Consider the following 17935-nt stretch of genomic DNA (forward strand, 5'->3'; position numbering starts at 1 on the left):
GTTCTTTCCGTTTTAGCTCACCAAGAAGGGGAAGGTGGTGTTTAGCGACCAAACAGATCTTGGTTGATCCTGCCAATAATCCTATGAGGTGGGTGAGGCTGGGGATTTTCCCTCCTTTTCTAACATCTTACAGAAAAACCTGAACGCACTTTTTGGCCAACCCAGTAGATGGGGAAACTGAGGTTCAGAGAGGGGACATGATTTAGCCGAGACAACACTCTGTGGGTAGCAGAGTGCCACCGTGCAGTGACTTATCCTGCCCGAGGCTCTCAGCTCGGATCGCTAATGATGATCGCTAAGATGAACTGCGCCTGGCCCTGCGCTCAGCGCCCTGCATGGGTGACCACTTTGGACTGTCGAGAACTCCGTCTTGGAGCTGCGTCCTTATGCTGCTTTGCAGTTGAGCAAGCTGAGGCTCCCTTGCCCAAGGCTCACCCCACATACAGGCAGCAGAGCCGAGATGAGAACGCAGATCAGTGTCCAGGGCACCCAACAAGGTACCCAAGGGCAGTGGCTCTTTACTCTGAATATCACCCCACACAGGCCTGGAGCGGGGGACCTTGGTGCTAGTCATGGCTGTGTCGTTAACTTCACATGTGACCTCTGGCCTCTGCTCACCTACAAAGCAAGGACACTGGACATGCCAAGTGTCCCCCTCTTAGGCTGCAGGTTGGAGGCTAAGTGGCTTTTTGGGAAACGCAGGGTGACCTGTGATGCCCCCCACCCTGTGGGCTGGAGTGCAGGTTGAAGTATCCACCTGGCGGCTTTGACCACACTGGCGGCCCGGCATAGCTTCCTCTATCACTTTAATGATCTCTGAATTTGCAAAACGTTGTTGCACCATCGCCTGCCAGCCAGAGGGTCCTCGAACTTCATCCTGATGCTTTTGCTTCTCTTTCCATCAATATCACCTTGGCCAAACCCAGGTTCTGCTGGGACTCATGCTCCCCTTCTAGCAGGTGTCTTACAGATGAACACATGGGAACAGGAGGCTGGCGTGATTATGGGAGTGTTTAAAACGCATAGAGTGTTTACAACTCTATGCATAGCACAGGGAGATCAGCTCAGTGCCTTGTGACCACCTAGAGGGGTGGGATAGGGAGGGTGGGAGGGAGACGCAAGAGGGAGGGGATATGGGGACATATGTATGCATATGGCTGATTCACTTTCTTATACAGTAGAGACTAACACAACATTGTAAAGCAATTACACTCCAATAAAGATGTTTAAAAACAAACAAACAAACACTAGAGGCTCAGAGTTGGGCAAGGGGGTGGCTGACCACACGAGCAGCTAAGTAGGCTCTAAGTCCAGGAGTGTGGCAAGCCAGAGGGAGGTGGCCCTGTGGGCCAGAGAGTGTACACAGCCTCTTAAGTACTTGAGCTTGAAGCTGGGGGAGGGGGAAGGGCGAGGACCTTGGCAAATGGCTTATATTTGTGGATGACAGATAAGGGCGCCTGACTTGGGGGAAAACTCACTCGTGTCCAGCATGAGCTGGTCCAAACTCCTCCCCATGGACTGATGCATGACACCAGCCTCCTGCTGAAAGGTGACACTCCACGGCCCCAGTTCCCTCAGGCACCCTGTGGGAGCCTGTCAGACCCACATGAGAATGGAGCCGGTGGCCGTGGCCACAGTGGCGGTAAGTGGCAGCGAGCGATCGGGAGTTCATCTTGGTGGGAGGGAACATCCGAGTGGGGAACAGGGTGGCTGGTTTAATGCTGACATTCTGCCCTCCTCTGTCCCTCAAAGGCTAGGCCAGGTATGGGTGGGTGTGTTGGAGGCGGGTGGCTGGAGAACAAACTCCCGACCCCCCTCCCTCTCCAGCCCTTGCTTGGCTGCCAGCCAGCACCTGTTGGAAGCGAGCAGTTTCCTGCATTTGTTATGGTCAGGGCCACGATTGCTCTGGCACCAGGCAGCTGTTGCTTGAGTTCGGTTTGCAACAAATAAAAATAGCTTCGGCCCTCGCTGGGTTTTCTGGTCAGCAAAGGGCAGCAGCTCGGCATGGCATGTCCACGAGGGTTCACTGGAAGGACTTCTCTGGCCTTGACTGCCCGTGGATTTGAACCACATGCACAGTGCTCCTTCTAGACCGCTGTGCACATCTGGCTCCACCCTCCAGGTACACAGCCAGGTATCTGATTTTAGGGTCGTATCCAGGTGCTTGTGGGAACACCCTCCGCTTGATGGAATTTATTTATATCCAGTTTCAATGGTGGAGCAGTGGGAAAGGTATGAGCACTGGGCCTGGATGTGAGCAAAGTCAAGGAACCGAATTTCTCTGAGCCACAGTTTACCGAACTGTAAAATGGGACTGTAATAAAGACCCTAGCAATCGTAACATCCACCAAGTTGTTCTGAGGATTGGAAGCTTGAAGGCACTGTACATGCTTGGTGGCTTTTTGATGCTTCTGATAGCATTGACACAAATGCTATATAGGTTATTCGAAGAGCAACTGTGAGACAGGTAAAGGGGGCAAGACTCAGCATCCCCATTTTACAGACGAGGAAACTGAGGCTCAGAAGGTTTCTTTGGGAGCTTTCTCAGAGAGTTCCCCATTTGTCTCTATGTACTTACTTGGGAAAAGTTCTCATGTGGTGGCCTGTGGATCCCCCATCATCACACTGCCAAGAAAAGGGAAAGACCCTGAGATTTTTTGTGCGGGTAACCTCTGCAAGGTAGGTTTGGGATGTTTGACCCACTGGCTCCTATCAGAATAACAGCAGATCATAAAGGATTTGCCGAGTGAGGGAGGGGGCTGAACTGGGGAGAATTGCCGGTCCCTCCATTCATTAGAACTTCCAATTTAGAGCTTGGCAACTTCACCCACCAGCCCTCAATTGCTTACCATGCATGTGTCTCGCCATCTTGCCCAGCTGGCCATCCACTCAACCCCTCTCCACGCACCACCTATCCATCCTTCCACCACAGTCCCCATCAGCCATCCAGTCATCCAGCCAGCAAGTTCCCAAAGTGCTTGTGCTATGCAAAACCGCATAGTGTGATTGGTTTTCCAATGGAAATCAACGTAAAGTATTCATTCTCAGGGTTCCTAAACTCCGAACCATTGTAGCATATTTTTGCTCTTTTATTTCCTCAGCAATAACTCAAGTATTTTTCTATTTGGGGTAGGGGGAAGCTCAGCATTTCAATGTAATGCACTTACTATTTCTTATTTCTCAGAATTTCCAATGTGTACATTTAAAGTGTACCTAAAATTGGCCACATTTGTATGAGGTCTTCTGCTTGGCACTCTACTTCAGAACTGCCATGGAGACACCCAGCTTGTTCCCCTGGTGTTCCTGAATGCAGCTTCAGAAATGAGATCCTGAAACCAAAATTCCTGCCTGCCTCAAGCCATCTGTTGGTGCTCAGTGGGTGTGCATGGATTTATCATTCATTCGGTACATACTTTTTGAGCACCTACTATGCACCAAGCACTAGCCTGGGCACAAGGATCCAGAAGTGAGTGACAGTTGGTCTGTGTTTCCAAAGGTCTCTGAGTTGGCCAGGGAAGACCAGTGAACAGGCTGTTTCCATGGTGGAGGTCTGTACCCACTGGCTGACTTGGATGGGGTGGGCAGTGGAGCTGTGAAAACACTCGGCCCATGTGGCCAGCAGAGGGTGTGAGGGGGGAGTGGCCAGCTGGCACAGTCTTGAATGACCTTTATGCACTGCCATAACCTCCTGCTTGGGGAGGATGTAGGGCTTTAAGCTGTCGAGCCTCCAGTAAAGCCAAGATAGCCTTTGCACCATTTTTGGCAATGCCATCTGCCAATTACCAGAGAACACGTGTGAGTCAGTAATTTCAGGACTCTGACCTTTCTTGCTGGTGCTTTTTAAACTTTTCTTGAGAACTTACTGTATGCAAGAGATGAGAAAGAAATACACCTTTTCCCCAGAAGCTCCCGTCTCACAATCTAGAAGCAGTGGGGAAGGAGTGTATAGGTGTAGGAGTTAAGACCAGTGGTTCTCAGGTGAGGGCAATTTTACCCCCCAGGGACATTTGTCAATGTCTGGAGATAGTTTTGGTTGTCACAACTGAGAGGGAGGAGGGTGCTACTGGCATCAAGTGGGTGGAGCCCAGGGATGCTCCTCGATATCCAACAGTGCACAGGACAGTCCCCACCACGAAGAGGTATCCAGCCCCAAATGTCAGTAGTGCACTGACTCAGAAACCCAGGAGTAGGAGCAAGGCTTGAGTATCAGAAAGTTGGGGTGCCGCTGTGAACATGTGCGTTTATGTATTTGTTTGTCCTTGTTTTCAATTCTTTTGGGATATGCCTAGGAGTAAAATCCCCGGGTTGTATAGTAATTCTATGTTCAACTTTTTGAGGAACCACCAAACCATTTTCCATAGCAGTTGAATTATTTTACATTCCCCCTAGTAACTTACAATTTCTCCACATCCTCACCAACACTTGATATTGTCTTTCCTCCTTTCTTTCTCCCTTCTTCCCTCCCTCCCTCTTTCTTTTTCTTCCTTCCTTCCTTCTTTCCTTCCTTCCTCCCTCCCTCCCTCAATCCCTCCCTCCCTCCCTTCCTTCCTTCTTTCATCCTAGTGTGTGTGAAGTGGTACATTGTAGTTTTGATTTGCATTTCCATAATTACTAAGGATGCATGTTTTCATGAGCTCTTTGTATATCTTCTTTGGAGAAATTTCAATTCAGGTTCTTTGCTCGTTTTAAAATCAGGTTGTCTGTCTTTTGTTTGCTGAATTGTAAGAGTTCTTTATGTGTTCTGGATACTAGGCCCTTACCAGATATATGGTTTGTAAAAATCTTCTCCCATTCTGTACATTGTTTTTTCACTTTCTTGATAATGCCCTTTGGTGCACAGAAGTTTTTAATTTTGATGAGTCTGATTTATCTATTTTTAATTTTGCTGCTCATGCTTTTGGTGTCATATCTAAGAATCCATTGCCAACTCCAAGGTCATGAAGATTTACCCCTATGTTTTCTTCTAAGAGTTTTATGGTTTTAGCTCTTGTATTTAGGTCGTTGATCCATTTTGAGTTAATTTTGGTGTATGGTATGAGTTAGGAGTCCATCTTCATTTTTTTGTATGTGGAAATCAGTTGTCCCAGACCCATATGTTGAAGAGACTATTCTTTCCCCATTGAATGGTCTTAATACCTTTGTCAAAAATCAATTGGTCGTAGATGTATGGGTTTACTTTTGGACTCTCAATTCTATTCCATTTGTCTATATGTCTGTCTTTATTCTAATACCACACTGACTATAGTTTTCTCGTAAATTTTGAAATTGGAAAGTGTGAGTCCTCTAATTTGTTTTGCTTTTTTAACATTGCTTTGGCTATTTGGGGCCCCTTGCAGTTCCATATGAATCTGTAGATTGCTTTGGGTAGTGTGGCCGTCTTAACAATAGTAAGTCTTCCAATCCATGAGGATGGGATGTCTTGCCATTTATTTAGGTCTTCTTTCATTTCTTTCAGCAGTGTTTCATAGTTTTCAGTCTATAGGTCTTTCACCTTCTTGATTAAATTTATTCCTAGCTATTTTATTCTTCTGGATGTGATTGTAAATGGAGTTATTTTCTTAATTTCCTTTTCAGATTATTCATTGTTGGTGTATAGAAACACAACTGATTTTTGCATATTGATCTTGTAGCCACCAACTGCTTAATTTATTACCTCTGTTAGTGTTTTTTGGTGGTCCTTTAGGATTTTCTATATATAGGATCATGTCACCTGTGAATAGAAATGATTTTATGTCTTCCTTTTCAATTTGGATGCGTTTTATTTCTTTTTCTTGTTTAATTGCTCTGGCTAGGACTTTCAGTATGATGTTGAATAGCAGTGGTGAAAGTGGGCATCCTTGTCTTGTTCCAGATCTTAGGGGAAAGCTTCCCATCTTTCAACATCGAGTATATATTTTCTGTGTTTTTTTTTCATTAATGTGCCTTATTCTGTTGAAGTTCTTTCCTATTCCTACTTTTCTGAATGTTGTTATTAATGGGTGTTGGATTTTTTTTTTTTTTTTGGGCTGTGCCATGCGGCTTGTGGGATCTTAGTTCCCCAACCAGGTATTGAACCCGGGCCCTTGGCTGTGAAACCGCAGAGTCCTAACCACTGGTCCACCAGGGAATTCCCAAGGGTGTTGGATTTTTGTCAAATGCTTTTTCTGTGTTCATTGAGACGATCATGTGTTTTTTCCCTTTGTTCTATTAATGTGGTTTGTTCATTGATATTGAACAACCCCTTGACTGACTTTTTTTTAAAAGGAAACTTGATGATCTTAAAAGAAAAAAATCTCCTGACCCTGTGTATTACCTAGAAAATACCCCTGACAACATTTCAGCAAATTCTGTTGCCCAAACTGTGCAAGAAGTACTTGGATCATTTAGTTCTGGGAGATCTTGAGAACTTTTCCACTTCCCTTAAGACTGTTGTGTTGAAATTTAAAAAGAAAATGCAGGACTTCCCTGGTGGCACAGTGGTTAAGACTCTGTTCCCAATACAGGGGGCCTGGGTTCTATCCCTGGTCAGGGAACTAGATCCCACGTGCATGCCTCAACTAAGAGTTTGCATGCTGGAACTAAGAGTTTGCATGCCACAACTAAGGAGCCTGCCTGCCGTAACTAAGACCTGGTGCAACTAAATAAATAAATAAATAAATAAAAAGAAAATGCCTTTTAGATACTAAAGTGATAAGCTTGAGTTTTGTGGTCCTCCTTTTTTTAAAAAAAATTTATTTAATTAATTTATTTTTGGCTGCATTGGGTCTTCGTTGCTGCGCGCGGGCTTTCTCTAGTTGTGGTGAGTGGGGGCTACTCTTTTTTGCAGTGCGCAGGCTTCTCATTGCGGTGGCTTCTCTTGTTGCAGAGCATGGGCTCTGGAGCGCGCGGGCTTCAGTAGTTGTGGCACGTGGGCTCAGTAGTTGTGGCACATGGGCTTCAGTAGTTGTGGCACACGGGCTCAGTAGTTGTGGCTTGCGGGCTCTAGAGTGCAGGCTCAGTAGTTGTGGCGCATGGGCTTAGTTGCTCCATGGCGTGTGGGATCTTCCCGGACCAGGGCTCAAACCCGTGTCCCCTGCATTGGCAGGCGGATTCTTAATCACTGCACCACCAGGGAAGCCCTGGTCCCGCTTTTTTAATGCTTCTACTGGATAATTATGGCAAAATTGGGTCAGAAATCTCAATACGTTCAGGTTGCGTTTTTGTTTGTTTGCTTTTTAAACTATTTCCTGCAAATAATAATTATCTATTCATTAATAGGGTAGAGTTAGTGTGTTGGTCAGAGGCATGGGTTAGAAATCGGAATATCTGAATTCATGTATTCAACAAAATGAATTTTTGTCCATTGTTAAGTTCTCACTCTGTACCAGGTGCTGTTCTAGACCCTGGAACAGAACAGACCCTCCTTGGTCTTGCTGAACTTTCATTCTAGCTATGAGCATACCTGCATCAGGTGTACTAGCGCTACAAAGAAAATACGACAAGATGCCCATTCCTCTTTCCAAGACCATGATGATGATTGTGATAATAATACAGTGATGCTGATGATCCTGGTAGTGAGGAAGATGATGATCATAGAAGCCAACAATCCTTTTCATCTACAAATTGGAATATAATGAAGTCTTTTTTTAAGATAAGCTTTATTGAGATATAACTCGTATACTGTTTGACTCACGTAAAGCGCAAAATTCAATGGTTTTTATTCTATTCAGAGAGTTGTACAATCATCACCACAATCAGTTTTGGAACATTTTCATCACTCCAAACAGAAACCTTGTACCCTTTAGCCTTCACCCCCATCCCATTAGCCCCAGGCAACCACTGATCTTTCCATCTCAATGAATTTGCCTAATCTGGGCATATTATCTAAATACATGGAATCATACAATATGTGGTCTTTGGGGACTGGCTTCTTTCACTTAGCATGGTGTTTTCAAATTCATCCATGTTGTAGCATGTACCAGTGGTTCATTCCTTTTTGTGGCTGAACAATATTCCACTGTACGGATAGACCCCACCTTGTCTATCCATTCATCAGTTATTGGGCATTTAGATTGTTTCTGCTCTGGGGATATTATGATTAATGATGCTGTAACAGAGTCTTTTAATGTACCTGATCTCATTTAGTTCTCTCTCACATGCATGTTTATGATTTATGGTGAGTGTGTGTTAGTTTATCTAAATTAGAGGTGGGAAACTGAGATCCAGAGAGGTTAAGAAACATGTCCCAGGGACTTCCCTGGCAGTCCAGTGGTTAAGACTTTGCCTTCCAATGAAGCGGGCGCAGGTTTGATCCCTGGTCGGGGAGCTGAGGTCCCACATGCCTCGTGGCCATAAAACCAAAACATGAAACAGAAGCAATATAGTAACAAATTCAATAAAGACTTTGAAAATGGTCCACATCAAAAAAAAAAAAAATCTTAAAAAAAAAAAAAAAAGAAACATGCCCCAGACCACAGAGCATGTAAGCCGGGAGGAGCTCCCCTTCTCTGCTCCCTGTCTACTGCTTTTCCCTTCCAGCTCTCTCAGCGGAATACACAGAACCTTAACTGGCTCTCACCACCACCTCCTTTAAGAGCTAGATAACATGATTACATAAATCCTAAAACGTCTCTCTTGTTCCCTTACAGATTTTCTGAATGATCCTTCTTCTTTTTCTATCTTGTCTGATTTTCTCCTGCCTGACCTTTTCCTGGTTAAGAAGCTGGGGGAAAATGACGGACTCCAAGCAAGTCATCAAGAGTAAATTGAAGGTGAGCTTCATCACAAGTCAGGAGCCTCTTCCAGCCTCAGACAGCTCCAGGGAGCCACTGCAGGAAAATTGCAGCAGCAGCTCTCTGCCAGAGACCCCTGACCAGGCTGAGCCAGCCTCCCACAAAGGTCCCAAAGACGCCTGCCAGCAAAGAACCTCCCAGCCACCCCTGCAGCAGAATCCCCAAGGAAACCCCCTTTCCTCCGATGACACCTTCCCAGCACGCCAAGCCAACGGGACAGGGACCGAAGGCCTGGAGACCCCAAATACCAGTGGCCTGTCCGTGCTAGCCAGACCCCAGGGCCAGCGAGCCAGAACCCTCTCCAAAGAAGACAGGAAGCAGGCGCACATCAAGAGGCAACTGATGACCAACTTTATCCTGGGCTCTTTTGATGACAACTCTTCCGATGAGGACTCTGGCACTGGCTTGTTCAGAGAATCTTCCCGGAAGGGCAGCCGAGCCAGCCTGGGGACCCTGTCCCTGGAGGCTGCTCAGACCGCAGGCGAGACTGAGACCCCCGTCCCCACTATAAGGTAACGTACCCTCTGTCCTCGTAACCAGGAGGCGCAGAGTTAGGGTGGGGTCCACACCCTTCCCTGCTCGGCCAAGCTACCCACTGATGCCAATGCTTTGAGGGTAGCTATGTGACAAGCAGAAGACATGAGCCTCCCTGCTTCCTTCCTTCCCTCCTATCAAAATCATTTATTGAGCATCTACTGCGTGTACAGGGCCCCAGGCCAGGAAACTGGCTTTCTAGAAGATCGCGGTCTGGTTGGGGAGGATGACCTTGTATGCAACAACTGGTTATAATTTAAGCAGGATGAGCTCAGGTTGGCAAGAGCCAAAGCAATGATGGGAACCCAAAGGGAGGGACGGTTTCCCTGACTCCTGATGAGACATTCATTTACTTGCTCATTCATTTGTTCATTCATCCAATAGGTAATTAACAACTGTAAAACATGCCTTCCCCTAGTGATGCCTTAAAAGCGGAAATTCAAGGGAATTCCCTGGCTGTCCAGTGGTTAAGACTCTGCACTCTCACTGCCGAGGGCCTGGGTTCAATCCCTGGTCAAGGAACTAAGATCCCACAAGCCATGCGGCACGGCCAAAAAAAAGAAAAAGGGCAGAAATTCAAATACTATAACACATCCATCAAACTGATTGTTGGAAACAAATACCTACAGGTCCATCACAGGTGGGACTGTCCCGGGAGTGTAGTCAGTGGCTTCATTTCTGTTGTTCTTGTTATCAGACTTTGCCACCCCCCACTCCCAAATTACAAATGGAATACGGTAATTCCAGGTAGAAAACGTGGAAAATATGGGAGAGCAGAGAGTACAAAAGAGCCACCAACCATGACTTTGCCAGCCCGAAAGAACTAGTGTTTCTTCCTGCTTCCAGTCTGTTCTTCTGCCCTGGGAGTGGAATCTTGTTGGCTCTTCTTTTAAGCAGCTCTTGCACGCTCTCTGCTAAAATGAGGAAAACCTGGACGAGGAGATGGGCTCTTACATAGGCACCATGTTCCCGGTGAGCATGGTTACTGGAACATTTTTAACCCTGGTTACTGGAAATTGGAGATAGAGAAAAGAGAAAAATGCAAATATTCCCTATACTGATGATCTTTAGGGGAAGACTGTCTTGAGTTTCTGGAAGGGTTAAAGGGACAGTCAGACTTCAGAGTTGAGTTCCACCCTGGCTCTGCCACCCCGCACTGTGTGACCTTGGGCATGGCACATCGCCTCTCCTGGCCCCGGTCCCTCATCTGTAAAATTTTGAAGGATTAAATCGGATAATGTTTATAAAGTATGCACAGAGTTTGGTATACAGTAGGTGCTCAATAAGCAGTAAATTCCTCCCCAGCTCCTTTCCCACCAGCACCCACTTCACCCAGCACTCGAATTCACCCAGAGCTTCCCCACTTCTACCTACCCCTCTTCTACCTACAGTTTATATAAATTACCCATTTATCCTTTATAACAATGGTACAAAGCTGGTGGTGGATCCCTATTTTACAGATGAGAAAACTGAGGCTCTGAGAGGTGAAATAAATACTACTCAGCTTTAAAAAATAATGAGATAATGCCATTTGCAGCAACATGGATGGACCTAGAGATTATCATATTAAGTGAAGTAAGTCAGACAGAAAAAGACAAATATCATATGATATCACTTACATGTGGAATCTAAAAAAATGATACAAATGAACTTATTTACAAAAGAGAAACAGACTCACAGACATAGAAAACAAACTTATGGCTGCCAAAGGGGATAGCGGGGGGTGGGGGGGATATAAATTAGGAGTTTGAGATTAACATACACACACTACTATATATAAAACAGATAGACAGCAAGGACCTACTGTATAGCACAGGGAATGATACTCGGTATATTGTAATAACCTATAATGGAAAAGAATCTGAAAAATAATATATATATATATGTGTGTGTGTGTGTGTGTATATATATATGTATATATATATATATATATATATATATAACTGAATCACTTTGCTGTACACCTGAAACTAACACAACACTGTAAATCTACTGTACTTCAATTTTAAAAAATGGTTAAAAAAAAAGAGGCAAAGTACCTTTTCCAAGATCATGCAGCTAGGAAGTGGCAGAGCCAAGTTTCAAGGTCAGATCTGTTGGACAGCAGGATTCATTTCACTGTGTCACAGTGTTGTTCTCCAGTAATCTCCAACATTCTCTCCCTTCCAGACCCCATTCTTTCCCTCATTATGACGGTTTCAGCAGGGATTAGGGAAAAACAGTTTATTAAACCAATTCACCCAAATGAAAAAGCATCAGAGATTATGTTAGACGTGGATGTCCAATGAGGGGTTGCTAAGTGGCATCTAAGGAGGACGAATGGTGAGATACATTTACCACACTGGCTCCAGCAGGAAACAAGATGGAGAGTCCTAGCAGGGAGATAGGAAATGTACAAATAAACAGGTAAACTGATCAGATAGTTTCCAAGTATGTTCAATGCCAGGAAGGAAACAGGCTACAGAAGAAATACCTGTGGGGATCTGTTTTAGAAAGATGTGGTCAGGTCAGGGACGAGCTCTTGGAAGAGGCAACTTTCAAGCCAGAACAGAGCAGTCCAACAGAACTTTCTGCCACATTGGGATGTTCCAGAATGGAATGTTCTAGAACTCTGCTGTTCAATATGGCAGCCACTCATCATATGCAACTATTGAGCACTTGAAATGTGACTAGTGTGACTAAAGAGCTGAATTTTATTTATTTATTTATTTTTTTGTTTTTGGCTGCACTGCATAGCTTGTGGGATCTTAGTTCCCTGACCAGGGATCGAACCCGCGTCCTCAGCAATGAAAGTGCAGAGTCCTAACCACTGGACTGCCAGGGAATTCCCAGAACTGAATTTTAAATTTAAGTTTCAATTAATTTAAATTTAAATAGCCTCATGTGGCTGGTGGCTGTTGTCTTGGATGGCACAGACCCAGCCCTAATGGATAAAAAGGGAACAACTGTGTGAATTCTTCCTACTGGTGCTAATTAAGAACTTATCAAGCAAATAGGCTTGCCAAAATAATAAATGATTATATTATTATTTTCTCCTGAGTCTTGGATTCCGAGAAAGTTCTGAAGATTAAATCAACTCATATTTCTAAGGTGCTTAGCAAGAGAATAAAGCACTTAATAAATGGTAGATTAAAATGGTAGGGCAGGGGGAAGACTCCCAAGTTTCTACTCCCTGTCTTCCACTACTATTTTGAGGGATCTTTGCTGGTTTGTTCTTAAAAAAACAGCTTTTCTGGACTGGCAAATTTATAAAGGTAAACGATACTTAACCGAGGGCTTATCTTTGCATGGCTGTGGGCCAAAACAGGAAGTGAATTTTCTGCCCTTATATCTTCATTGCATAAAACTTAGCATTGTATGTGAATCATTTTTCCTGCCTTGTCCCAGCAAAGGACTGGGGGAGGGGTAGAAGGATCTTGGTTTTTATAAACCAGAGGCACCAAAACATAGAGATGAAGGTGCATTGTGGGGTGATGGGGCACAGGGAGGACCAATGTGCTGTGTGACCTTGGGTAGGCCTCTTCCCCTTTCTGAGCCTCCAATGCCTCATCTGCAGCATGAGAAGGCTGGACCAGACTCCTGAAAGCTCACAGGGCACACAGTTCTTTTGCCCCCAGTACATGTGCTTTTCAAAGTCGAGAATTTTGAATTTTAGTACCAGGGGCAACTCAGGTAGTTCTGCTGGTGCTTCCCAAGATCCTGGTATTTCCGTTAGAACATTTCCAGCCCCAGCCAAGTCCCCGAATCAGGGGCCTCTGATGGAGGAGACCCGCACGTGTTCATTGTTTCTAATGACCTGGCATGAGAATCCCATGTGGAAGTATCTTCAGGGAGTCGAGGCCCACCTTTACAGTATTCCCCACGTGCCCCTAGTTTCTTGATCGATCACCCTGATGTGTCGTGAAAACTTAATCACTCCTTGAGATCATGTCTTTAGTTTCTTTATTTGTTTACTTGGTTGTTACCTGTCTCCTGCATTGGACCACAAGCTCCATGAAAACAGGGCCATATTTTTGGGGTCTCCACTTTTCCCCACTGCCTAGCCTAGTGTGGGTTCGTGGTAGACTTTGAAGAATTACTCACCAAATGCATGAATGAAACAAGCAACCCAAACCTGCCAAAGACAGAATTCTGAATTTCTGGGGCAAGCAAGACACTTTGTGAATGAGTCTGGGGATGAATGAATGAATGAATGAATAAATGGATGGATGGGTGGATGGACGAATGGGTTGGTGGATGGATGGATGGATGAACAGACGACTAGGCGTTTTGTTGTCCCTCTTTAGCAGCAGTAGAATTTCTGTTTTCATAAAATCCTTTTTGCATAAATCTTGTGGTTTGTATACTAGTTCTGAGGTTAAACTCCAATTTCAAATGTTTCTTCTGCCTTTAATACAGTTATGCAACCTCATACTTCCCTTCCCTTTTCCGACTGGACAAGGGCTGGCTACGATTATAGATTGATTACAGATCCAGTGACTGTGCTATCTACTCAGGGCTTCCCTCCTGTCTCTTTCCTTTTGGGTTCATCTCAAGCCAGGAGTTGGAACGTGGTCTTTCCTTGGACTTGGAAACAGTCCCCCAGGGTTGGAATTTCCATTCAACCCTTCAAAACAGAGCTGATGAGAACATTACATGATGTATAATAGCGAAATAGTTGCTCACATATTGTGAAATGAAGGTTACATGTGTTATCCCACATGTTTAACAAGCAGCAAAGTGGTTAGTACACGATGGACCTGGGCTAAGACACCAGGTTCAAAGCCGCCTCTTACTATCGTATAACCCTAATAATCCTACCCTATGGGGTGCATATGTGGATTGAGTGGGATGGGACACATTCAGGATCACGCAATTGCAGGCCTGAAATTTAAAGTTCTGAAACTTAAGTTTATAAGTTGGCAGTGAACTCACCAGCAAAACCTGCCTTGATGCAAAGTTATTTATAGTCTTGTCCCATTTTGTGTGAATATTTATGCCTTCTGCTGGTGAAATATTAACACCATAATGTGTCACATAAGGCTTTACCTTCGTAGAAAAATTTCCAAATTTTAAAATACATTGGGCCCTGGGAATTTCTGGTAAGGGATTGTGGGCACGTGTATGTCATGTGCTGAGAATATCCCCTGGTGCATAATAAGCACGAAAATATCCTTAATAAATGTGTGTGTGTGTGTGTGTGTGTGTGTGTGGCTGGAGAGACTGTAAGGAATGTCTCCAAATAGTAATCATTGTCTAACTATAGTAATAATTGTCTAATTATGTGGTATACTTATGAGTCATCTAAATTTTCTTCTGCATTTTCTAACTTTCTGCTGTAAATATCATTGTTATAAGAAGTTTTAACAATGTTTAATAATAAAACAATATAAAAATTACGGGGAGGAAAAAGTGAATCAGTCATCTCACTTCCTAGATAAGAAGCTGAAACCCAGAGAGGTGCAGGGGTCTGTCTGAGGCCTCCCAGCAAGATATCATAGGCCCTGAAGCCATTCAAACCCAGACCCTCAGCAGATACAGATCAGAAAGTGGTCTTCGAACTCCCAGTGTTGATGCTGCCGCCTAACCTGGGCCCCAGAAAAAGTACCTCCACCCTTCTCCTAACTTGTTCTTTCTATAAATGGGAAGCGTGAGGAGATGAGGCAATTTATCAGGCAGCCTTCAGCTGTGCATCCTTGGGGATGTCACCTACCCTCTCCATGGCTGGACTGGATGCTCTAAGTCCTTTGTGGCTCTCATAGTCTTTGCTTTTGTGTGGAGGGTTAGACAGGTCTGGGTTCGGATCTCAGACCAGTCCCATGCCCTCTCCGCTGCAATTTCCTCCTCCGTTGAAGGGGGATAACATCAGTGTCTACCTCAGAAGGGTGCAGAGATCATGAGAGCGGAAGTGCTGGGAGTGGACAGCCCAGAGGCTGCCTCGGTTGCCATCATTTGCTTTTTTTTTTAAATTGAAGTATACTTGATTTACAATGTTGTGTTAATTTCTGCTGTACAGCAAAGTGACTCATACATATATTTATACATTCTTTTTCATTATTGTTTATCTCAGGATATTGAACATAGTTTCCTGTGCTATACAGTAGGACCTAGTTGTTTATCCATTCAGTGTATAATAGTTTGCATCTACTAATCCCAAACTCCCAGTCCATCCCTCAGTTGCCATCATTTGAGTGGGCATCTCCCAAAGTTCTTATCTGTGGCCACGGCTATTTCCAAGCCCCACCGGGCATACACCTTTAAGGTATAGCAACCTGTGTCCACAGAGGAAGACGGACTGAAGAGGCAGGTGAAGCTCTCTGATAAAAGGATACGATGCAAAGCAGAGAAGTTGAAATATCCACACAGTGTCAATGAGTATTGGGGTTTGTCAATAGAGAATAAATATCTAGAAAAACGTGAGTAAACAGGAGATCCTAACTGACTTTGGGTAGGGTAGGGTGTTTTGAAATACCTTCATTTCCTGATTTTAATTGTTTTTCCTATTTTGAGGTGGTTACATGGAAGTGTGGGCCATTTGGGTCATGAGTACTTTTGGGTTTTTATTTGAAACTTAAAAAAAAAAATCAGCCTACGGCAGGTTTCTTTTTTGGAAGGACTAAAGATAAAGCCATGAAGAAGCTTCCGGAAACTCTGAAGAACTGAGAATTTTGTTCACCTGTTTTATTTATGAAAAAAATGTTTTGTTGTTGTTGAAGTATAGTTGATTTACAATATTGTGTTAGTTTCAGGTGTACAGCAAAGTGATTCAGTTATACATATACATATATATATTCTTTTCCATATTTTTTCCATTATAGATTATTACAAGATATTGAATATATATATTTTAAAATTATTGTTGAAATATTGTTGAATGTATAGTTAGAGGACTAACCAGCTAACCAGTGCCCTCAGGCAAGGCTGCTTACACAACTCCAGGGAAAGGTCACTGTTCACTTTGTGGCCGCCTGGATGGCGCCCCCTGGAGGTGTGGCCCTAGCTGTACCTTTAGAAGAGAATTCCTTTGCATTTATTTTATTTCTAATTTTTTGGGTTTGCTATCCACATAAGCTACATTTACTACTGTTGCAATGCTTGCTAGGCAGTGTGTCGGATCCTTTTTATTTATTATAACTACTTGGAGAAACATTCATTCATTCATTCTAACTGGAATCAGATTGCCTGGGTTCAGGTCGCCAGCTCTGGCACCTTGGGCGATAGACATCTCTGCGTCTTCTTTCCTTATCTGTATTACAGAAATAAAACAGTAAGATTGCTGCGACGATTAAATGAGACAGAGGCACCAAAGAACACTCTGTAAATACCTTATCAGAAGGAAACTTACTTAGGGTCACAGGGCAGCTGCGTCTTTCCTGTCTTGGAGGCCCTCATTTTAGCTGGGGACCCAGGTGGTTCCAAGTGTGTGCTAGTAGCTCACTGGGGGGAGGGGAGGCATGGAGCAGACACGTCCCTGGAAGTATAGGTGAAAGAATAAGCAAAAACCGGAACTTGGAAGCCATAAGTTGATTTGACTGCGGGGGCTTTTACCAGGCACCGTGGTGACATCTGACTCACATTTTAAATAACCCATATTTTCCACCACTTCCCTATTGTGTGCGTATTCCCGCACATGAATTGCTTGCAAGTTTTTCCCAGCTGCCAGTTTGTAGGGGGGGATGCCATCCTGGAATTGTTCTACTCCAGTCCGGGGAGCTGGGGAGCCAAGAGGTTTTTTAAAGTCTCGGGCCACACTCTCCCGGCGCCCAAGGTCAGCGGTGGCTGCGCTACTGGCTGGTCCGGGGCGGGGTGGGGGGGAGGCGGGACCCGGTGTGGGAGACAGCAGGGCCTGTATCCTGTCCCGGGACAGGAGGCGGGGCCCGGTCAGGGGGCGGGACCTCCCGGGAGGCGGGGTCCGCTTGGTCGGGGCGGGCGCGTCTGCCCCGGACACAGGAGTGCAGGACGCATTTCGGGATGGAGGAAGTCCCGCGCCGAGTTGGGCTGCTGCAGGGTGGTGCGCCGCCTGGCCCGAGGCGCTCTAGGCCCGCGCCTCTGCCTCCCTGTCGCTACCTGGCTGGTCCCCGGGACAGGAGTCTGCTTCACAGGGGTAGGGGGTGCATGCTGTGCATCCCAGCAGGAGCCTGGTGGGCGGCGGGAGGGTCAACATGAGTCCCGCCAAGTGCAAGGTCTGTTTCCCTGATCGCAAAGTAAAGTAAGTAAGGCTTCGACTTTAATGACCGTTGTCTTTTTTAAAAAAAAATTTATTGGGGTATAATTGACTTACAATGTTGTGTTAGTTTCAGGTCTACAGCAAGTTATCATTTTATAATCTCGTGCAGAGTCCCTCCCACCCCCCACCCCCCGCCCCCATCCCCTAGTAAAGACGGGCTGCGCCACCCCCTCCTTCCCTGCCCCATCCAAAGAAAGGCCGGCTTCAGTTTGGCAGCTGGGGAGATGGAGCCTGCCTCGCAAACTCTAGCTGGTCTTGGCGGTTCAGGTGGATGCCAGATTTGGCAGTGATGTTGATTGAAGAAGGGCTCTCGGGAGCGCACAGGTGCCTCAAGGTTGGCTGGTTGGCGGGGCCCGCGCTTTCCCCCTCCTCCTCCCCTTAGCCTTGATAAAGGTGATGGTTGCCCGATGGCAGGTCGTTTTGAAGCCTGGTGATCGTGAAGCCC

At 45.3% G+C, this 17935-nt stretch overlaps 1 protein-coding gene across 1 annotated transcript in view; it reads left to right on the top strand.

Moving 5' to 3' along the window:
• Window positions 1-17935, top strand: part of ACACB (acetyl-CoA carboxylase beta) — a 136485-nt gene that overhangs the window by 23358 nt on the left and 95192 nt on the right. Inside the window, exon 2 of the mRNA XM_061169893.1 lies at window positions 8607-9262. Coding sequence (XP_061025876.1) covers window positions 8616-9262 — 647 coding nt within the window. The 5' untranslated portion in view covers window positions 8607-8615. The remainder of the gene's footprint in view (window positions 1-8606; window positions 9263-17935) is intronic.

Source organism: Eubalaena glacialis, chromosome 15 (assembly GCF_028564815.1).
Source record: "Eubalaena glacialis isolate mEubGla1 chromosome 15, mEubGla1.1.hap2.+ XY, whole genome shotgun sequence".
Taxonomy (NCBI): Eukaryota; Metazoa; Chordata; class Mammalia; order Artiodactyla; family Balaenidae; genus Eubalaena; species Eubalaena glacialis.